General features: G+C 43.4%; 1 protein-coding gene across 3 annotated transcripts in view; it reads right to left on the bottom strand.

Annotated features, from left to right (window-relative positions):
* Positions 1–24,560, bottom strand: part of DOP1A (DOP1 leucine zipper like protein A) — a 1,047,530-nt gene that overhangs the window by 344,321 nt on the left and 678,649 nt on the right. For all 3 annotated transcript variants that reach the window (XR_014963003.1, XM_085611023.1, XM_085611022.1), the window contains one exon: positions 18,163–18,288. Coding sequence is in view for 2 of the 3 variants with exons in the window: in XM_085611023.1 (XP_085467149.1) it covers positions 18,163–18,288 (126 nt within the window). In the remaining variant the exon portion in view is untranslated. The remainder of the gene's footprint in view (positions 1–18,162; positions 18,289–24,560) is intronic.

Here is a 24,560-nt window from a genome sequence, read left to right as displayed (position 1 = left end):
CAGGTGCCAGTCAATGCACATGACATCAGATAGCAACTATGGGGATAAATTGCTCCTTCTAACTCCATTGCCTGTAAAACCACCTTCCCTTACAGCCCTACCTCATGTTACCATAATGAAATCCATACTTTCTTTTAAATGCCCTATGAAAACCATTTATATATCTATATATACAGAAATCAATAGCCTCATGCAGCAAGTAGAAAATGCTGTTGATTGCCAGTTGCTGGACTTAGAAAGGATGATAGAGGTCATGACATGCTTAGGAACTCTGCATATACTGAGTTGAAGATGAGGCAACACAAATAAAACTCTTTGTTTCTAGAGCAGTGCTTTAAAAAGACCACACTCCGAAATCAAATTCCAGGCTGTAGTGTGCCTCCCCACAAATCAAGCACGCATCCACAAACCCACTGCACCAGCCGCTATCGTATGACTTGATAACTACATGCACAGCGCTCTGATACCCGGAAGGGCCATGTTCGCGCTATATAAAACTACAAATAAATAAACAAATAAATACTTGGGCCAAGCTCCACTGATAAGAAAAACACACAAAGAACAACAGGAAACAGCATGCTTCAACCAACAGAAATGGAGGAAAAGTATGTGGCAAGCACACAAACAAATGAAAAGTAAGGTTGGGCTGTAAGCCCCTTTTAAGATTTATATTGATTACGAGAGATTTCGCAAGCACTGCGTAGACGAAACCGAAAAAGTAGGGGTGCTATTATTGTTAAATTAAAGAAGTATAAGCACGTCTTGTCCCACAGATTCCATCCACTTCGACTACTGCTTCCATAACTGCTGTTCATTCAGTAATTGTTATCTGTATGCCATATGCAGCTGCTTGTCATTTAGTTTTTCACGTGTAAAGGTAATCTTGCACCGCTATTCTCAATTCTGTTCCTGTGAGTGAGTGACAAGCACTGCTGCTGCTTATGTCTACTTCTTACTGAAGCTTAGCAAAACATTTTTACTATAGCATAAGCAACACTACTGGCTTTGTCACTTCTTGTTTTTCTTTTCTAATTTAGTGAGATAGCACATCAGTCTTCCCAATCCCTTTTGATGGTGCTACTCTGACCTCCCGACCTCCCAGCTCAGTGATGGTCAGTTTGCCTAAAGACAATGACTGCAAGATAGATGGAGGATTCAGTGGGGTATATTGCACAATCAAAGCAATATGGACCATTTTATTTAGGAAAGAGATTAATTTTATTATAGGATGACACAAACTGCAATAAAAGAAAGCTTTGAAACAAAAGTGGTTTTTGCAGAAGGGCAAAGTGGAAACCTTTTTGGCAAAGCTAGTGGAAACTTATGTCATGGCTCTAAGGTATAGAATGAGAAAGTGAAGCTTCAAAGAGATAAACACTGACTCTATATTGCAGCTCAATCCAGGAACATGTCAGTTTAGCCAAAAATAGATTGAGCTTGAGAAACGTCTAAAACTGGTAGCAGCAGTAATCGAATCGGACACACTGGTTTTTTTCTACGTGAAGATAGACAAAAATCGATGGACCTCATTTAGGGTCACAGCTGGGACCCCTGTGGAGTTTCTTGTGACCCTTGGTTTCAGAGATCACAAAGAAAGTGGCAGAACAGAATCCCAAAAAGGCTCTCATGAGCCCAGTTTACTTTTTGTTGCTCCGCTAAAACCAGGAACAAGTTACTTACCTTCAGTAACGCCTCATCTGGTAGAAACTCTATATCTAGCTGCAGATTCCTTACCTTAGAATATTCCAGAGGTGGCAGACTGGATGTGGAAAATCTTGAGCAGGACCTCTGTGCGCTGCTACGTTGCACCTACCGGCCACAGAAAAAACATCATCCGCACTGGATGGGACGTGTGCAGTGCCTACAAAGGTGCCACCCCAGCATGCTGATATCAGTTTGTTACTTGACGATTTCTGCGCCACGTCAAAAGGCTGAATGACCAGTGTGCAGCTACTAAGGGCCTACAGGGACCATTTTTAGTAGAAAAACTGGTTCGGAGAACAAGGAGGATCGGTAAAGAACATGCAGATAGGTAGAGTCTCTACCAGATAAGTTGTTACTGAAGATAAGTAACTTATTCATCTAACAGAGGCTTCTAGCCGCATAATCCTTACCTTAGATTAGATACCAAAGCAATCGCTCCTCAATGGTGGATCTGTGAACTGGATCAGACCAAAAAGTCCTGGAGGACTGAACAGTCAAAGTGCCTGGTCACGATGGAACGGACTGTCCAGGCAGTAGAGTTTGGTAGATGTCCTCAAGGATGCCCATGTACACATGCCTGACAGATGTCCAGGACAGGACCTGCACTAGCTAACACAGTAGTCACAGCATTGGATCTGGAGGAATGAATTCGCAAGCCCTCCTTGCTGCGGTCCCAATTCCCTGTAATAGAGGAACCACAGAAACAGAGATAGTCCAACCTCTTAACCCCAGGCTAACCCTCCACACTGATAAAGCAGGGTGGGTGGTTAGCCCTAGGGGAGAAATAAGAGCCAGAAGGAGATGGGTCCAAAGGAAGCGTGGCTTGCACTATGAGGGATAGTCATGTACTTGGGAATTGCCGTCTCCATGATAGGTAGTCCTGGACACCGGTTCCTATAACACACAATCACAAGGAACACCATGTATGTATTCATGAGATAAAACGTACACCTCATGCACCATTCAATATAACCCCAGATATGCACCCACTAATCATAAACATAAGAATAAAACGGCAATCTCCATAATCCTCCAGAAAGTTGAGGGACGTTTTTTCATTCAAGGATGTTTTTCTATTAATATCATGGGAAAGTATAGTAGCAACAGCCTAAAAGAACAAAGTCTCAATATATTGCCCACAAATACAAATAAGAGAAAGGATTCCAAACTTAAAGTCTCAGAATTGCAGGGGATAATCAGAGGAATATAAAGGTGGGTTCTAGGTGAGGGGCATTCAAAAACAAAGAACAGAACCTGATATATCCTACCAGGCAACGAGGGAACACATGACAAACATAGAAGAGGAAGGAAAAGCTAAAACAAACTAAGCCTATGTACCTAAAGGACAGTGTACTGACCTGGATGTCATGTAGAATATGCAAGGCAGAAAGAATATCCATATAGGGAAGATGCTGGCTGAGTATTGGCAGCCAGGTGGTAGGAAGAGCGCGCGTCCAGCTATGCGGGGAAGGAATAGGATCCACAATGAAATGACAGAGCCTCAGTGGGCCATGTGTCAAGGAAGAGGTTCCAGAGGCGCAGGGCAGGAAATCCGGAGACAGTATGGAAAAACGCCACGCTGAAAAGCAGGAACTCAAGGTTCCGGGGTCAGCCAACAAAGATCCTTCTCCTGATTGGAGTACGAAAAGCTGAGCACTGTGGCAAATTGAGACAAGCTAGATATAGGCTGCACCTCCATGCCACATGACTCATGACAAATATACTTTATTGAGTTCTCATGCATAGTGAAGGACATGGGCCTGAGGAAGGCCGAAAAACAAGCCAGGCTCAAAACATACTTCCTGAAAAACACCACTGTTCAACAAGGTAACAATACGGCTCTGTAGGGGCCGAGGCACCGATGGATAGAGTGGGGCCTCATTTCCTGAGCTGTAGCCAGATGAGGTTAGACGGTTTTCTCGTGAATTACGGGTGTGTGTTGTGGTGTTTATAGGAGTAAAGGGTGGTATAGGAGTCTATGTGCCGCTCGTAGGCTGAGGAACAATCGCAGGAAAAGCGGATGGACACAGCCTTTCACTGCCAATAAGGATATCGCTGAGGACAACACGCTGATTTGTGACAGAACTGGCCCGGGGTTTTTAATTTTCATTTAATACTTACCTCTCCTCTACGGGACTGCGAGGACCAGGGTGCACTCGAGACTGCTGACGACCTGCACCTGGCTCCTCTTCCCGCTCCTCCCCCGGCCACTACATCAAGCCTCGCGGCCCCCGCTCCGCGGGAGCCGCTCGTAGGCTGAGGAACAATCGCAGGAAAAGCGGATGGACACAGCCTTTCACTGCCAATAAGGATATCGCTGAGGACAACACGCTGATTTGTGACAGAACTGGCCCGGGGTTTTTAATTTTCATTTAATACTTACCTCTCCTCTACGGGACTGCGAGGACCAGGGTGCACTCGAGACTGCTGACGACCTGCACCTGGCTCCTCTTCCCGCTCCTCCCCCGGCCACTACATCAAGCCTCGCGGCCCCCGCTCCGCGGGTGCCGCTCGTAGGCTGAGGAACAATCGCAGGAAAAGCGGATGGACACAGCCTTTCACTGCCAATAAGGATATCGCTGAGGACAACACGCTGATTTGTGACAGAACTGGCCCGGGGTTTTTAATTTTCATTTAATACTTACCTCTCCTCTACGGGACTGCGAGGACCAGGGTGCACTCGAGACTGCTGACGACCTGCACCTGGCTCCTCTTCCCGCTCCTCCCCCGGCCACTACTCCCGCCCCCTTCACAGTCCTTATACTTTCCACCTTGTCTCGCGTAAGCGGGACGCGTGCGGGGCGTAGTCCGGGGTGAAGCCCGGGCTAAGGGCGGGCCGTCTGAGGCCGTCCGAGGACGACTGAGGACGGGCCGGGCCCCCACTCGAACATTTTACATCTAAGGGTGAGATTACTTATAATGGTTTTGTCTTAAATTATTATATGCTGTAGACATAACATTAGCCTATTTCAGGTCATTTGCTGTAACTACATCCCTACTGTTCCCTGTTAGCGCATTACCATGGCAGCAAACGCTGATAAATCACGAATTTTAACAGTTAACACCCCTAAAGGACCTGTGTCTGGTACTATCGACCAATTCTTCAAGCGCGTATCGACAGTGCTGGAGAAGGAGATAGCGGACACAGAAAAGCGCTTATCCTTAGATTTGTTAGCAGGTAAACGTTCCTCACTGGGCAAAATTGGTAAAGCTGTCTCGCCAGAGGCGCCGATCAAGGGCACTATAATTTCTGGCCCCTGCTTGATGCATGGAATGAGTGAAGAAGTGACTTTGGACAATACTCCTTCTCTGATCTCTATCCCTGAGATCACTAGTAGCCCAACCTTGTCGGGACTATCAGCATCCCCGAATTTAGTTATTTCTTCCCCCCGGTGGTAAAAAGACGTTTAGTAAGAAAGAGACGAGGGACACTCACTAGGACACTTATAGTCAAAAAGAAGAAGGTTCAACCCTCAACCCAAAATCCGATTCACATAGATTCCTCGGCACCACTCACCCTCCCCTTAAACTCTAATGCTTCAGGTTCACTTCCTAGCCAGGCTATGATGTCCGATTTATTAGGAAAAATCGAGACCATGGTTAAATCTCTTTTATTGCCCCTCCTAGAAAGAACTAGATTAATAAGCTTGCACCTAGATGATCTAAGTTCTCAAATGGAAAAGAATAATCTAGCAATATCAGATCTTCTAAATAGTAAGGCTAAAAGTAGTGTCAATGATCAAGCCCCCTCTTCCCCCTTAGAGGTGACGCGACCCTCGACTAGTGACAATCCTATGACATCGTGCACCGAGCAAGGGGAAAAGTGTGTGGAATTATTATCTATAAACACCACAGAGGTGGGTAGTACCCTCCATGAGATATCCAGCAAAGAAGCAGTAATGGATAAAAAAGTGGCCAACAATCCGAAATCAGATCCCAAAGTAACCATGGAACGTAAAAATATAACCAATTCTCTGGGTGTAGAGCATATGAGAAAAAAGGACACCGAGGTTCATGAGAAGGGTGAATGGGTACATCAGCCACAATATATTTCAGCAAACAATAGAGTGGATCTACCCCCAGAATCTGCTCCATACACGATTATCATGACAGGGGTTTCCGAACTATCGGAGGGGGTAAGGGAGGATTTCTACGCACTGAAAAACAAGACCATTCATTGGCTGAATCAGAATAGACCCCTCCCAGCCCATATAAACAAAGAAATCCTGATGGTTAGACGTACTTGTTGGGTAGGCACGAGACCAAAAGATAAGAAGGGGGACGCTATAATTATAAATTTTAGAGATTACAGAGCGGTCAGGTGTATAGGCGATTGGTTTGAATCCAGGGGGGAGGATACGATTACCACGCATTTTGTTAACTACTTCTATCCTAGAGAACTGATTTCTCGTCCTAAACCTTTTGGTATAAACGATTTTCATCCAAATTGGAGGGAAGTAGATAACCGTTTCTCCTACCCGGCTGTTCGTAACTTTTCCTCACGTTTCCAGCCGTTAAATAGGTTTCCGTTAAGCAGGATACCGCTGAACAACCATCAGTCTTTTCAGCCCCCAAATCAGGCATACTGGAATAATCACTCCCACCTAAACCAGAGATTTAACATCCCCACCTCCAATCCTTATGCAGCTCTTTATGGTCTGGAAGACGTAGATTGACTCAGTACAGCAGTAGCTCAACTACAAAACCCCCCAGCACTAAATCATACCCCTAGGAGTAATACTGATCAAGCAAAAAATATAGCGTCCCACATGACAGAATTTGGTCTTTTTCCTTTAGCAACTAACTCCCCACTGCCTAGAAGCTTCGACGCCATCACAACGAGGAATACTCCTAGTAAACTAATTAAACAACAGGGGGGTATAGCGAACAGAGTCCTAGACAACTCCCTAGCTACGAAAGTAAGCCACACGAATGTTAGCTCAGATATAAGTAACGCTGACAACATAGTACAGATAATGTCATGGAACATTGCGGGTCTAGGTTCCAAAATAACAGACGGGACCCTAATAGACTTTGTCCAAGACCTTCATATAATCTGCTTGCAAGAGACGTGGTCCGTCAATGAACTACATCTGATGGGCTACAAAACATATTTTTCAGCGGCAACTGCAGGTCCGCGTGGAAGGGCAAAGGGGGGTTTGACGGTGTACATAAAAAACACTATTCCTGGACTAAAAGTAGCTAGTCTTAGACTACACACTAATTACCAATTATTGAAACTCTCATTCACGAGGAAGCGGGTAATATATTTGGTAAATTCCTATGACAACCTCTTGGAGTGTGAGAGCCTAGAATTGCTTGGGTCTTTACGTAACAAACTTTTAAACTTAACAAGCAAAGTTCAAGGACCGGACGTCCCAAGCATTGTTTGGGGTGGGGACTTCAACCTCCACCCTTGTGGTGTGAAAAATAGTAGTATATGTGGGGTAGCTGAAGAAACAGACAATCAGGTGATCCATTTTAGTCACACTAAGATAGGAGACCGTTTGAATGAAATATTGTCGGAATTGGGTCTAGTGATTTTAAATAAACTTGATATTTCTTCGGATCAGCTCCAGGCCACTTATCTGGGCAGGGGTTGGGCAACAACGATTGACTATTTCCTGATCTCTACAAATTTGGTAAGCAGAGCTCAGAACTTCAGATTAATAACTAACACACTAAGTGACCATGCAGCCTTGGCTTTTAATCTGATCACCGAAAAGGGGAAATTCAAACCATATTCTTTGATGACTGCCCTTGCCCAGACTAATATCCATCTTACAAAAATGAATGGTTTCACTATAGGGTGGGGGAAGATAGATCCGGAAGCTATAACCTCGAAGACGATTCGAGCAGCATATCCCGCCATTGTGAAGTGTTTAGATGGTGACACCAGTCAAGAAGAAGTGTTGTACAATTTTGGTATAATCTTGGAGGTAGTAAAAAACCTACTAACACGTACGAATAAAGGGAAAACTAGCCAGAAAAAAGGATGGTTTAATCACGAATGCACGGCAGCCAATAAACTTTTAAAAAGTGCTTTGACAAATCCTGTAAGAGATCAAGACGAGATCCGCAGGCTAAGGAAGTTATACCGTTTAGCCTGCAAAACAAGGAAGCAGAAAATAAAACAATCTTTATGGGACCAGTTACAAGAAAGCTCACTATCTAGAAACGGGGCACTGTTCTGGAGGGTAGTGAAGACTCCTTTCCTGACAGACAGCTATGATCAACCAACAATCGAGGTAGCAATTGATGGCCCAACATGGGCAAATCATTTTTCCAAAGTATTTAGGAGAACGCAAGTCCCTGATTCATTAGAGGAAGAAAATGATACCCCTCAAGAAATGTTAATCCCGATTGCCCTAAATTTTGGTCTCCAGGAAATCATAAAAGCTGTGCAGGCAAGTAAAAGTGGGAAAGCCCCCGGCCCAGATGGAGTACCGATTGATTTTTTCAAATTTAAACTTGATCTCTGGGCCCCAATTCTAAAGGTGGTCTTTGATGCCACTATGCGACGTGGTCTACTTGAAACGTGGTCTCAATCGATTATGATTCCGGTTTTTAAAAAGGGGAACAGAAATGACGTGTCGTGTTATCGGCCAATATCATTGTTGGACTCTCTCGGCAAAGTATTGGGGAGGGTGGTGTTACAGCGACTGCAAGAGTGGGCGGAAGATCATAATATATTATCTGACTTACAGTTTGGCTTTCGGGAGGGCTTTGGCACTATAGAACAGGCACTTAACTTAAGCTTATTGGTGGGAAAATATGTAACAGCAAAAGAAGGTAAACTTTACATGGCATATGTCGACCTCTCTGCGGCATTTGACTGTGTCTCCCATTCAAAGCTATGGTCTGTTCTTACCGCTATTGGCATTGATTTAGCCCTGGTAAATCTCCTTCGTGCATTATACTCAAATGCCTCGTCCAGGGTCCGTTTTGGTGCCCAGGGCGAGGTATCCGAGTCCTTTAGGGTGGAACGCGGGGTGAGGCAGGGCTGTGTCCTGGCCCCCTTTCTTTTCTCTCTCTACACCAACGGTCTGGAGGTGGAGATGTTGCAAGGGGCTCAGGACCTCCCTCGAATAAAAGATCGCCTCATCCCAGCGCTTCTCTACGCGGATGACGCTGTAATCATAGCACGCACTCCGCGAGAGCTGCAAAAATCACTAGATAGGTACTCTAAGTTCATGGGTAACTTGGACCTCAAAATAAACATTAAAAAAACTTTTGTGATGGTGGCAGGGAAAGGAAGGAAACGGGGAAAGTCCATTTTCCTAGATAAAGAGAGGTTGGAGTTTACTACTCAATACCCGTATCTTGGAGTTATGATCGATGAAAAGCTCAACTGGAAAGCTGCAATTGATGCTAGAAAACATCACCTCCTGCGAGCTATCATGGCCCTTATAAAATTTTCCCAAAAACTGGGGAAAAGACCTCCCGCAGAACTACTTCGTATTTACGTAGCAAAGTGCCATTCGACCGCACTCTATGGGGCTGGTTTGTGGGGCCATAAAAACACACATGCTCTGCAAGTCGCAGAGAATATTTTTATGAGATTTCTTTTGATGACTCCGAAACGTGTGTCCACTTTCTCATGCCACGCCGAATTAGGCATGGCCCACATCGAGGACTTGGCAAAAATCCAACCCCTTTTATTATGGCGCCGTATTTGGTTGTCATCAAGAAATCTAGTCACAAAGGCGATTGTTGCAGACGTAATGTCTTTGGAGTATGTGGGTAAAATCGAGTGGCTAACATTCATAAAAAGATTTTTTACTGATTTAGGTTGTCCCAAATATTATGATAACCCTGAATCTATGTCTGAGATCTCTAAAAAAGAACTAAAAATCAGAGCTCTCTCGCATCTGGAAGAACTGCGGCTAACCAAGGAGATAAAAAAGCCTTCTGTTCAACACTCCTTGATTGTTGCAACAACTCTGTATATTGAGCCATACCTGATATATGTGGATTCCCGATTTGAGCGTCTCCTGTTGACACGCTTTAGACTGAATATTTTCCATAAACTCGTGGCCTTCCCCAAACGTAACTCTTGGAAAGAGGCCTCAGTGGTATGCCCATGTGATGATATTTCAGAACAAACAACAATGCATACCGTCCTGTTTTGTAAGTTCTATGCCGAACACCGCACTTTATGGTTGATTCCTCTGCTAAGATCTCTTGGTTTTAAAAGATGTCGTCCTGCTGTGCTGCACTTACAATTTCTTAATACCACACTGATTACAAAAACTGTGGCCACGTTTCTAAAATGTATTTATAACCATAGAACAAATCTTGGCTGAAATTTTCCCTGCTATCTTAAATATTTGTATGTAATTTTATACTATGAATGTTATGAATTTTGGTATGTTCTTTTATGGTTATAATTGTTTATGCATAACCGAATAAAGATGTATTATTATTATTATTATTATTATAACAAACACAGCACATACCTAAGCAGACGCATACAGTGCTCACTATGGAAAGTGAAGGGAGCGTGCCTAGGGGGTCACATCCTCATTTGTGGGTCCACAACGGGAAGAAACCATGCAGGCAGATTGGGTGGTGATAGTCCTTGGCTAAGGAGGAGCAGATCTTTAGGAAGAGTACAATCCATCTGGAGATGGCCCGCTTCTTGACTGCTTTTCCCTTCTTCGCTTCAGCGAACTGAACAAAGAGCAGACCATCCAAATGGTGTTTTATGATATGATCGATACAGCATGAGTATCCAAAACAATGGGCAACCCTATTAACCCTTGGAGGCTTGGTTAATCTAAATGATCAGGTAATGATGCCTTCAAGGGATTCTTTTTTAGGAATTAATGTCAGAACAAAATTTAACAAAATAAATTAACTTTAAGCCCCATGTGGGGACTTAATACAAACAAATGTTAGAAGTGAATTAGTTCATTAATCTACGAGTCACTCAGCAAGCTGAAATGTATTCAGTCAACAAAACAATGACACAAGGGTGTATTCTTCAAAAAAATAAACTTTATATAAAAAGTTATATTATTTAAAAGGGTACAAACTCCAATTCACAAAATGACAAATGTAACTGAGATTACATTTTTTCTATCATGAGTACTTTTGCTGTAACCCATTTCACATGTTAGGAAGGAACATCATCATTGACTATACAATAAACTTTTCCTAGGACACAAATGACAGCGAAAATGGGTTAGACTGTCGACGTTTCGGTCTTTATAGAGTAGACATCAGTAAGACCATCTTCAGGACATTGGTTCTTTTGTGTATTGATGACCCTGACAAAATAGGAATCTGATCGTAAGTTCCAGAAACATGTTAGATGGCATCAAACACTGTTGGTAGGGTACATCTAAAATTGAAGTTCACTCGGAAATGGCTACTAGTGGGGCAATTGCTCACCACAGGATCTTATTTCATCGAACCCTGTATTCACGGGCATCACTCCCTGTTGATGAAATAAGATCATACAGCATGACAACATTCATTTTGGGTCCAAGTGGTGGAGTCTCTGCCCGTCCTTGGAGGGGTGAGGTAGAACACAGAAGGTCTGCAGCGTGATGCTCTGGCCAACGTGGGAAGGTGTCAGATCCTTCGGCAGAAAAGAGGCACAGGTTTGGAGAACCAGTTTGTCAGGGTAGAAGCTGGTGTAAGGAGGGTGAACATAGAGAGCCTGAGGCTCGTTGACCCTCATGGCAGATGTGATGGCCACCTTGATGACAGTCTTAATCGTCAGAAGTCTTAGAGGGCAGCTATGCATCGGTTCATAGGGGGGAATACATCAAGAAGGTTAAGACCAAATTAAGGTACCATTGGGGCATAATGAAAGGTTTGGGAGGAAACAAGTGCTGCAGACCTTTCAGAAAACGTGTCACAACAGGTGACAAATATGGAGAGTGGAAAGGCAACCGCAAGAAAGCTGAGATGACTGAAAGATACCAATCAACTGTGCCCAGAGCAAGTCCATGCTGGGCTAAGGACAAAACACACAGCAACACCCTGACAAGGGTGCAGAAAGAGTCAGCATATTTTTCAACACACCAAGCAACAAACTTGACGTAATAGCTTTCGTTGATGGATGCCTGGCTACCAAAATGACCTCACCAACTTCAGGAGGAAGACTCAACTGCTGCTGCCTTATCTCCTAGCATCAAGGTGGAGTGTGCACAGGTTCAGGTGTAGAAGCCTGCCCTGTAACTGCGACAGGAGACCCTCCCAAAGGGTCAGCCTAATCAGAGATCCGATGCTTGTGCTCATGAGTTCAGGATACCATACTCTCCATGCCCAATCCAGAGCTTCTAGAATGACTTGGGCCCTGTCTGTCCTGGTCTTCTTCAGAACTCGGGTCAGGAGTGGTATTGCCAGAAACGCATACAGGAGTCCTGAATCCCACTTCAGACAAAACCCATCTCCAAGCAAGCCCTGCGATGGAAACTCCAACAAACAGAATTGCTGACATTGCACGCATTCAGCAGTGGAAAAAGGCTCTAACCAAGGATCACCCCAGTTGGGAAAGAGACCTTTGCACCTACTCTGGATGGAGGAACCTTTAGTGATCTGCTGAGCCTGCACTGAAGACCAGATTAATTTCATCTCCATCTCTCCCAGATACCTGTCCCAAACCAGAAGTAAAGCGTCTATCACAACTGTGAGCTCTGAATTAGGAATGGAGAGGGGTCTGCCTCTGACCCAATCACAGTTTCTCAGCCACCACTACAAATCTGTCACAGTGCCCACTGATATCTGAACCAGGTCATAGAGATTCCCTTATTGCTGAGCCCATTGGGATTCAGGTCCCACTGCTGAGCCTGCATATGCCAGCAGGCATGCTTTACTAGCAGAATGCAGGAGGCCATGAAGCAGTCAGTCTCTGCTAAATCCAGGATAGTGGCAGAAACATCTGAACCATAGCCTGAATATCTTGGGTTCACCACTTCAGAAGATAGGGGTGAAACTGCACTGTGTCTAGAATGGCTCTGTTGAAAGGCAGCATAAGAGAGGGAGTTGTGTGTGACTTTGGCGCGTTTACACTGAACCTCAGCGATGCAGGAGGTCCACCACAGTCTGAAAGAAGGAGACGACAGCCTAGGGCGAGCTTGCCTTCAACAACCAGTTGTCAAGGTAAGGGAAGACTTCACCACTGACCCCGACAAATCAGCTGCAACCCCCGCCATTCCCTTTCTGTACACCGAGGGGTGCTGGTAAGGTTAAAAGGGATCAGACTGATCTGAAAATGCTTGTGGCCTACCGTGAGCCGCAGGTAACGTCTGTAGCCTGGCAGGAGGGGCATCTGGAAATATGCATCCTGCAAGTCTAACACTAGCATACAGTTTCCAGGATCCATGGCAGACGGGACCAGAGCTAACATGAGCATTTTGAATTCCTCCTTTTTTCAGAAAGTAGTTGAGGGGGTGCAGATCAAGTATAGGATGGAGACCTCCAAACCTCTTTTGAACCAGAACACAGCAGGAATAGCAACCACGACCTACTTCTGTTATCAGCACCCTCTCTATGGCTCCTTTGGCCAAAACAGCCTACACTTCTTGACACAGCAGAAAGTAATGGTTTTTCGTTAGCTGATGTTAGGACAGTGGCAGGGTTTCTATGATTGGGAGGACATAACCTCATCCAACAATTTGGAGCACCCATGCATCAGAAATTATGGCTTGCCAGTGGGGCAGGTTGTGCGTGATCCTGCCATCAACAGGTTGCCCGTGATATTGTGAGGACATATTAATTGGTGTGGAGCGGATTGGGCAGACCTCTGGCCTTGATTCACACGAAAGGACTGGGGAGCCTGTTGGTCGTGGTGGTGAGTGGAATAGGATGCAGCTGGTAACCCTTACCATTGCCATTGCCACAGTAGGAGTGAAAGGAAGAGTGCTGCTGGTGTGCTGCATGGTGAGTCCCAGCGACTGGGCAGTGGCCTTATTATCATTAAAGACTTCAAGTGTTGAATCAGCCTTGTCGCCGAACGGGTGAGTGCTGTCAAAGGACGTGTCCATAAGGGATGCCTGGACATCCCCCGAAGAAGCCAGTTGATCTATGCCAGGTGTGACAACGAAGCCTCACAAATGAAGCAACGGCTCTGCCCAGTGAGTCTATTGCGTCCTATCCGCAGCATACTGTGAACTTTGCTGAATCCTCGCCATCGGCAATAGCCTGGGTCAGGATAACTTGAGCCTCCTCCAAGATCATGGACAGCACTTGCGCAATCCAGTCCAGCACCGGGTTGCCATACTGGCCCCAGAGGCACGCAGTGTTCGTTCACTGACCGTAGTGCAAAGCTGGTGGAAGAGAAAATCCTCTTAACAAAAGTGTCCAGTCTCTTGGATTCCCTACAAGTGGAGTGGTATGGAACGCACCAGGGTTAACGTGGGACATTGAGACTTGCACCACCAGGCTCTCAGAGGTGGAATACTGGGTGAGGAAAGTGGAACGCAAGGTGCCGGATGTGGCGAAGGGTGATCATACTGTCTTTACCACCAAGGTGCGCAGCCTAAGGTCTAGAACCTCAGTTACCCTCCGCACCACCATAGCAAATGAGGCCCTTTGTTCTGTAGCCACACTGGGAGGAGAGACCAGGCCAGTGTTTGGTGAAATGTCCAGACCACTGGCATCAGCCAGGTCCTCATACCAGTTACCTTCGGCTAATGTAAGGGGGCAGAGTTGCAAAAAGGATCTTCAGATCGAACCCAGTCTAATTCCTCACAGGGCCTGTCAGGAATGCAAGGTGCTGTCTCTTAGTCAGAAGGTCTAAGTCCAGTTGCCAATTAAGTCAACATCAGATGACGCCGGCTCTGTATTGGAGTCGGGAATTATGATGGGCCAGGAACGAAGCCTGCCGAATGTCATGAGTTCATGACCAGAGTTGGTCCAGATCTGGTAACAGACCCAGAGGGCACTCGACTGACGCCAAGGGTGAACCCGCCAGTGGGGACCAAGTCGGGGCACCTACCGAACACGTGGGGCCCAAAGGCACTCCAGAGAGGTCCAGACGCCCAAACATGATAGGCATAGCCTCATAGAACTCTTTGAGTTGCGTGGGGGTCGCTCCAGCTCCATGGAAGTCAAGGAGGTGCGGAGCGGACCCAGGCACGGGCTCCACAGGAAAGATATGGGAGCTGTGCGAAGACTTGTGGCATCGTTGCTGCGCATCATCCCATGACTTGGACCGGCACAGTAAAGTCGAAGAGCGCTTCAACATCTTGGACTTCTTTTTGTGGGACTTACACAACAATTATTTGGACCTCGATGACGATTGGTGAGAGCAACTCAAAGAGCAGCCCTGGGACCTTCACGCGATCAGGGCCTTGGAGCGCTGCAAAGCCGTCTGGTGTTGGGCAGCCAGGAGCTTCATAGTTCGCTCTCGGATTGCTTTGGGGTTTATGGTACGACAGCAGGGGTACACCTTAGAGTTGTGGTCCGGCTCCAGGCACCACAAACAACCCAGGTGGGGAGGTCTATCACCGACATTTGCCTGTGACAGGTTCCACAGGATTGAAAGCCCACTGGTTTTTTGGGGGAAATCCCTAAGGCACACTGGCAGCGAAAGCTCAGACAAAGTCTACAACAACATCGAATAAGTAGTAAAAAATGACTGACGTAGCTCTTCCGGATCCACGCGGATGGTGCGGAAAGAAAGGAAGTGATGTTAGCATGCTGGAAGGGTGCATATATAGGCACTGCACATGTCACATCGGGCGCGGACACCGTCTGCGGCCCTGACGTGGAGCCGATCGGCACCACCTGCTAGCAACCAGAATTATTGCTCAAGATTTTCTGGATTCACTCTGACTCATGTAGAATAGTTTCTTACAGATAAATAATTCAGGCTGAGTTTAAAATTCCTTGTTTGTAGCCTTGGCTCTCATTGATGCTCACTGCAAAGATAAATTATATACAAAGACATTATCTTTTAAATGCTCTTGTAGATGGCTGAGAGGCATTTATGTTTAAGCCCTCAGAGATCCCTTCAAGAGTGCATTTTAAAAATTTAAATACATTAGATGACACTCTCAGCAGAACTGCAAGAAGCCCTTGTTTAGTTTTCTTATTTAAAGATTTGTGCTTGCCATTGATCGCAGGGTTGCTACATGTCTATAGAAAGCTACCTAAGTGTACCTTAACGTCCGTTACAGCTACAGGTAGTCCTAGCATATTAGGTAACATAAATTTGTACCATTCAGGGAATTATCATTTTCTCGTTACCATAACAACCATACTCCTAAAAACCAAAAACAGAAATGTGCTGTTGGATAAAAAGCTAAGATTGGCTTAAGTTATCAAACATGGCATGGAACCACTGGCTATATGTACACACCAAGATCTACACTGTAGCCCAAGGTATGTGTCTTTTGGGAGGCAGGCTTGCAAAGCTGCAGCCCATTATGTACCTAATTTGAGAGGGAGGCATGCATTACTGCTACCCACATGCTAAGTGATTGATCTTTACTGGTATGGAATCCTGGTTGGGAATTGTCCACACAATAAATACTGACACTGCAGGGTGCAGTATTTACAGGGTGCGCAATTAATAAACCATTCTGAGCTTCATACCTCAGAAACCATGCAAATAGCTCATTTAGCCACAATCTGACAATCGAAAATCCAGAAGACAGCTAGACCAAGAAAAGGATCATAAGAGAATGTAGATATCAAATGGGGATGATAAGAAAGGGATGGAGCAAGCCAGTGCAAGGTGGAAAAGGTGATAAGAGAGAGTGAACATAGAAGTAGCAGGCAGAGTAAGGAGGTAGAAAAGGAGTGACAGAGATGTGGTGATAGGTGTGAAGCATGCAAATAAAAAGGGAAAGTAATGAGGAAAGAAACAGGACTTCAGTGAGCCGAGACGAAAACTGGGGAAAGAGTTAAGATAAAATTATAAATATGCACCGTGATAAGGTAAAAGGGAATCTAAAAGATGTATGCGAGAGAATGTTTGCAATAGAGGTGAGGCAGGTGGGAAACAAGAGTTGATATAGAGATAAGAACATTATCAAGAAAGATGAAGTAAAAATGGACTTTCTGCAATGATGCTTAGAGAATTAAGGCGCTGTGAATGGAGGGAAAAATAAGAGATAGCAAAACATAGTGGTCAAAGATAGGGATTAAGATGAAATGTTGAGTGAATAGGAATAAGTAGAGAAAATATAAGATCTGTATATGAAAGGAAAGTGTATTAGAGGCGAGAATAAGAAAGGTGGATTAGGGAGGGAAACTGTGAAAGATGTAGTGAAAGAATAACAAATAGAGTTAAATCTGTGTGAACAAGAGGGTTATAGCATTAGAAGTAAGAGACTAACTGGGAATTCAAGAGTGAATGAATAAGAGAAACTGTACATGGATATGTAATGGGTGCACCTCTGACGTATTAGGACAGCACCATAGTTTAAATATTCTTAGAATTTAGAATAGATATGCATCTAGTTTACTAACCGTTGTATTTTATAAATTTTGGACTAATTGTAGGATTCTTAACTTTTGTGGTGTACTTCCGGGAATGTTATAAGGGTCAAAGATCACATGGCATCACTTCCTGGAAAAACATCTCGCTCATGTGGCTTCACTTCCTATAATATTTTTGGCATCAATCCGTGTGTGACATCAATTTCATTACCCTTACCATTTTTGTGAATCAACGGCCGTGCAGAGATCACTGGATATATAATGCAAGCAAGGGCATAACTGAGTTGGGCATTAATGGGCAGATGCCAGGAATGAAAAGGGTTGTATCTGGAGCCAGGTACATATAGATGGTGGTCAGACGAGACGAGTTAACTCTATTGGCATCACATTGTAAAATATGTAGTAAGTAAAGCTTGCCTGTTTAGGTCTGGCACTAGCAAAATACTTTTTACAAACATTATTTATATAATAATTTTACTTTAGGGGCTTTCAGTCAACCCTCTTCATCCAGTAGTGTGTTGTTTAATTCAAATTTTTCTTCCACCCACTACAAAATGGGGCAATAGGTCAGCCCACTTCAGCCACTGGCTAACTTCACAGCGAATAACAGTATTTTGCTCTTTCACAAGAAGCACATCCGTACAAAAAGTGGGTCCTTTCAGTGCCAGAGACTACTATAAAAACGTGTGCTTTTTGAGAGCAAAAAAATATAATTACATTTAGACCGTTTTCTTTGTTTAAACTATTGAGGGGCCAGTAGCACCCCCAACAATAAATACCCGTTATTTCCCCGTCTCTGAAACTATCGTGACCTCTGGCAACAGTAATTCCATGGGAGCTGAAATAACAGACATTATTCAAGGGTTGTTGTAATCAGAAAGGCAGACTGTAGGGCAGAAAACATTACTTCTAATCCCATTGAGTACCGAGAACTAATTCAAGATGTCTGATGTACGATATACACTGGGCATTTCCAGGGATCACATACAAATCTAATACAAATTAATAATTAAAGTAAAGCACCATAAGATCTGCGTTAGGAAGGTTTGCGCATACCTTGGCTTTAGCCGTATTTTGGAAGTGTCGCCTTTCGTTCCAAACAAATGCAATGGCGGCCATGAAATGTACGCCATGGTTCATTGAGATGGGGCCCAGCAATTCAAGAATTTGTTGTCTCACATTCTAAAATACAAAGAGAGTGTTAGATAGGAATTTCACAGTTTCTTGCTCAATGTAGACAATATGTGCGACTAAGAAGGTAAGTATTTTATTACCTTGGAGGAGCTAATTGTAACAGAACGAGCATAGGATGATGGTGGCAAGGACAGAATTCATTGTGAAAGTAGTAAGAAAGATACAAGTACTTCCTGAACACGGGGTGTCACAAGCAAGATACTATTTTCACCAATGACCGGAGTTAGCTATGATAATAAGTGCCTTATTTGTGCATGTGCCTTCAATTTTTGTATCTGATACCTTGTGCTGTGAGACAGTTTCATCTTTAGAACTGAAAAATTAACCATTTATATAAAACGAAGCGCCTCAAATCTCGAAGCAGTGACAAAAAATGTATTATAACTCCAACAGTACTCATTTTACCTACTCCAAAAGAGTGAAAGGCTGAGTCGTTTCCATCGAGTTTCAACTGACTGCAGGAAGCACATCGCTCTCCTTGACAAGACTAGAAGTATAATGAATGATGTCCCATTTGTGTAATAGCTTCAAGCACACCACTGCCTATCAGAACATTTAATTCAAATGTAAGGACTTTCTGCTTAAAAGTAGGAATATTTATTTGACTCATAAACCACTCCCTATTTTAAAACCTCTAAAATGGGACCTCTTATGTGGGTACTCCCACATAATTATACTGCATGCTGGACCATGCCATATAAAGAAAACAATGTAAATAGCTAAATCTCTGTGAACTGAACCAGACGCATAACCTTTTTAGCTATTTCTAGAATTCCTATTTTGACGAAGGTTTCTTCACTCAAGTTCTTTTGTAAACCCAGAATGGTTTCATACTCTAATGCACAAGAGAATGTGGACTGTAGCGCAAAATGTTCCCTTTCCCCCAAACATGGCCTAGAAGCCTTGTTTCGACCATTAGAAAAGGTAAATGATTTTTTCAACTTATCATTGTCTTATATTAGTGCCTATAACGTTGTGGTGCCGAAAATGTTATCTCTGGCATGCAGAAAACAATAAGTAGACTAAAGATTATAGCCTAGTATACGTAAATAACAAGCATTTAAAATGCAATAGGTCTCACAACTGCGAGTATTTGAGCTAATGGCATTGTAAATTGCAATGCATTTTATAAAAAATTAAAAGGCATTGTCATTTACAATACCAATAGTTCAAAGTTTTGCTAAATCAATACCTGTTGCATTGCAGAGCTGGTGTCCGTGAAGCGGTTGCCGCACGCATTATTAAAGTTTTTTTTTAAAAAAGAGAGCGCGGTGTCCCTGAAGTGGGCGCCGGGCTCATTATTACAGTAAATAAAAAATAAAAAAGGAAACCGAGCGCGCAGTGTTCCTGAACTGGGCGCCGCGCTTAGTAGTAAAGTAAAAAAAACATTTAAACCGATCGCAGTGTCCCTGAAGCGGACGCAGCGCTCAGTATTAAAGTTTAAAAAACATAAATAAATAAATAAACAGAGCACGGCGTCCCTGAAGCAGGCGTTGCGCTCAACATCAAAGCTTTAAACATACAAAAATTTAAACTGAGCGCGGTGTCCCTAAAGTCCCTAAAGTGGGAGCCAAGCTCAGTATGCAAATACAAAAAAAAGCAGCCGCTATTGTCCCCATCAATGTCAATAAACAAAATAGTGCTCACCCACTTATAATGCAGACTGTGTAACAAGCCAAGTAAAAGGTCCAGTCGTTATTGGCGGTAACAAATGCAGACAAGTTGGTACCAAGGAGAGACTAACAAGCCTATTTACGAATCCGAAGCCAACATTTAAGAAGAACAATGACACAAGTCAATGACAAATATGGGCGGAGAGTGGGAGGGGCTTCCACTGCATACTCTATTACAGCATGCCTCGCAGAGCGAGCAGCGCAAGCAGGCTGACGCTAGGCTCAACCTAAAAACAACAGAAAAGAGGAAAAAATACATAAACATGTATTTATTTATTTACTAAGTAGATTTGTAGAGATCCCTATATCACCTTTTGGCTTCTTCAGAGTGCTGTGCTCAACACAGAATACAAATCGAACAATCATACAATGACTGCAAGAAATACGATTTCAGTTAAAAAAGCAAAGTGATTCTTTATCATGCATTCTTGAGGTACCTCCATTGATGTGGGGGAACCTTAGAGAAAGGGCAGTTTGGACAACTCAGATTCCAAGAGAAGCTTGAAGACAAGAGTTTTAAATGTGGTACTCAACACCAGCAGTGCTGGTCTCGCATGCTAGCACTTTTGTAGATTTAGGCACGCACCACACGCTCTAGTCTCACAGCCGCCCCTTCCAGCTTGTCAGGAGTCCAGCACAGACAAGACTGAAGTAGCTGAAAATAATTCCAATTATTTCGGCCTTCTCTATGAGGGTTGGTGTGACCCATAGTCGTGGGCCAGTCAAATACAAACAACCGAACAAATGCAAAGGGCCATCTACAAGACTGACACATTGACCTCTTAGTACTGAAATCCTGCCATACAGCCCACGGAAAACTCAACATTGCAAGTAAAACCACCTATTTTAAAGGTATCACAAAGGAGGCAAACTAACACAATGGCTCGATTTAAAGGCAGTGAATGAAACAACACGTAAAAACCTCACTCCGGTTTCTCATCATTTCCATATTGGCACGAAAACTTCACCTTCATCCACGTCTTTATTGATAAAATCAACAAAAATGGTTATTAACTCCAAAATACACATGACAACCATTACCTCTCACTTTAACCTTCCTCAAACGGAGATAGATTTTAAAAAATGGAACCTTCCACACCTTGATCAAAATTGTCCAAATCCTTCACTACTCCGAAAAAACCCACATTATGAACCTACATTAAGCTATTGGCTCATATTATCTCCACTTCTTAGGAAAGATTTTGAAAAAGATAGTCTTCATTCAGTTACAAACACAGACACAACCCCTCACGTGGCTATCTGCTGCAGCACAGAAACAGTCAACAAATCCAAAGTTGCAGATGACAGCTTTAGTGTAACACATAATGGTGAATACCACTTTCTAGTAATAGTGAACCTTTCAGTAGCCATGTACCATTTTCTCTGAGTCCTGAGGGACCCAATGGTAAGTGGGAAATATGTGCAGTGGGCATTGTAGTCTACTATTGGTGTCCCAGGACCTTATGTACTGCCTCACAGCAATTGGGCGATGTTCCTTTGTTCACCTGACTCACCAAGGGTATTAGGTAGAGAAGTCAAGGCTTATTCAAGGAACATGTAGTTGGGTTGCAACCCAGACACAGTATGGCACTGCAATCTCATACAGTACTTTGAATGTCCATTCAGAGCTATTAACTTGGTAAAGAATAGATCTTACTAAGATAGAAAAAATTTGGTCAATTAAAAATATGAAAACACAATAAAACCAGAACGCCATGGTATCTCCTGGGACTGAGATACAAACACCAACAGGTTCTTATGGAATGGGTGCAGTAATTCAAATTGTGTCCTGCTGATAATGTTATCCTATGGCTGATGCACTGCCCATTCCTTACTATGTTTGGTAAAAAATCTTACGTTTTTCACTATGGCATTTTACCATCCCTGTTCAATGAAGCAAAGAGGGGACAAAAATGCTACATCAAGTTAGACACATCTGCCCCTTACCCTTGTTTATCATCGGACTTGGTGCAGTAAGGTGGGGCAACTATTTTACTTTGAACCAAGTTTGCGATCTCGAACGGTAAGTTTGCGAGCACGAGCTGCCGCTCGGGTAGAATTTCTACCTGAGCAGCAGGAATACCAGCACAAACTGCAGTTCGCACTGCACTCCGCCACTCGCGGAACTTCGCAGAGTTTTTTTTGTAACTTTGTGGAGTTCCGCGTAGCAAAACTCCGCGAACTACGCCCAGGCCTGGTTAATTGTCGATCACTAACTAAACAAGCAGAGGAGAATACACTTATTTTAGAATCAGAAAAATGAGACTATTGTGTCTTACAGAAACTCTGCTAAAAAACTGTTCAGGGCCAAATTTTCATGGCGTCATTCCAAAAGGGAATGAGGTAATCAGACATGATAGAGAACCCGGGGAATAGGTGGAGGAGTAGCAATAATTTTTAGATTACACTTACAAATTTGTAAAGGTAAAATATTCAAATTCGAACAAGATGAAACCTTGCTTTTTAAAATTTAATTTTCTGATAAAGCATGTATCAGCTGTCTCTTATTAGATCAGCTTCCTACTAATTGTACCAACTTTGGAGTGAGCTTGGCTGATACCATAACCCTGCATTAACTAAATCCTCCAGTTTTTGTGTGTTGAAGGACTTTATCATTTGGTGGGATGCAATGAATAACAGCAATACTAAGGACCTATATACCATTCTATGACAGCTCTGAATTTAGAGCAACAAGTATACTCACCTACACATGAAAAAGGTCACCTGATTAACCTTAGTTTTACAACAAATAACTTTTTGACAGTTGAAAGGCCCACTACTTTACAATGTTGAAAAGAATAAAAACATCATGAAAGAGATCAATTTAACCATTATTGTAAAATCACAAATATTGTTAAAATAGGTTTTAAATATTTACATTTATAAGGAACCGACAAAGAACGATTTCCCTATATGTTTCTCTATTATATTAAATAAGAAAGCTTTCATTACATAAGGCTAAAAGAATGGTCACAAAATATATGCCATTTTCATTTCCATTACTCTCATAATTTTTACAAATATACAATTCAATCCTATATCAGATCGCTTAAGACATGCTAAATCTGCTTGTCTGCATGAGCAAATGTCCCACTGGTTAAACGGTATCCTTAGCAATCTGCGCCTTAGTTCTAATAAAGGCAGGCATATGCAAATTAAATGGATGATGTCGTTTTCGCCAAGTTTACACAGTCTACAGGAAGTTGATGTTGTTTGTTTTAACCATGGCATTGCGTGCACGAGGCCTGGAAGTATTCCAAATCGTGCTCTTTTGAACCTTCTTTTTCTCGCGGGGACCATCCAGACTCTAAATAAAACTGTTGTTTAAGGCTTTTATATTAATTTATAACCATCCAGGCATGTGACCTAGATACAAATAATTCTTTGTCAATTTACATTGATGTTTTTTTCATTAAGCAATTGATGCCTTTTTTTTTTTTAATTGCTGGAGTCAAAGGATTGTCCCATAGAGAGTTGAAGGACAAATCTTCTATTGCCTCAGTTAAGTACTTCCATGTTGGTGAATTAGGATTTGTTTGAACTTCATGCCAAAGGCTTGATATAACTGGTATGAAATATTTGATTTTATTCTTTGCCAGGTTTTAACGTACGATCCCCTCTGTGCAATGATTTGGTTTAGCAAACCAAATTCTAATTGTATCTGGGCTTGTGTTGCGTTGCATGGTAGTTTAAACAGAGATCGAAATATTTGTTTTTCAAGATGACAACAAATGCTTTTTTTTTTTAAATCAGCTCTTTCCACGCTTTCACATTAATAGCTGCCGCGCACCTTTCTTTAGACGAGCCGCATCTATAGAAAGGGGTGCTGCCGCCATTAACGTGAAAGCGCAGAATAGGACACTTTAAAACAAAAAAGCTAATAAATAGAAGGAAAAAAAGCATGCAGCCGCGTTCGGCGCAGCAAATAATAAACCAAGGGCGCGGGCCTCAATGAATCAGCTAAGGCGTGCCGTGCTATGAGGGAAAAAAAAGATTGTGAGAGTGTGTCCTGCCTGCAACAGCAGGCAGGAGAAAACCATTTAACAAAATAGTGCTTGGAGGCTTTAATTAAAGCCTACCGGGTAACAACACATGTAGCGGGGGTGTCCTCATGGGAGGTTACAAGATGAGAAAAGGCGGTAATAAGGAGGGACTACTAAGCCAATGAAAAGCCACAGTGACAGGAGCCAATTAAAAAGATGGGCAGAAAGGGGGCAGAGCTTCAAGTTCATACCTGAATACAGCATTTTTTCGTGCAGACAGCGCAAGTGTTGCTGAGGCAAAACCTAAAAATAGGGGGGTGAGGGCGCACAACTCACCATAAATTCGGGAGCTTGAGCACAACCGGTGTGGCACTTCTCTTTGCTGTCCACAAGCAGGAAAAGGAAATACTTCCTTTCTGCTTGTGGAACGCAACTACAACCAATCCTGGAGCTGCTCTCATGCTTTGAAAGCAGCTCCAGGATTGGAAGCAGCTCCAGGTTCGTCTCTTCATCCTGCTTTCACACGCTTCGCCTGCTTTGCAAGATTTTTCAAGTGGATCCACACCGAGTCCAGAAAGACCGTCACCCACACGCTCATCAGCAG

Source organism: Triturus cristatus, chromosome 6, assembly GCF_964204655.1.
Source record: "Triturus cristatus chromosome 6, aTriCri1.1, whole genome shotgun sequence".
Classification (NCBI taxonomy): domain Eukaryota; kingdom Metazoa; phylum Chordata; class Amphibia; order Caudata; family Salamandridae; genus Triturus; species Triturus cristatus.
Note: the sequence above shows the minus strand (reverse complement) of the source record. Positions and strands in the feature narration are given on the sequence as shown.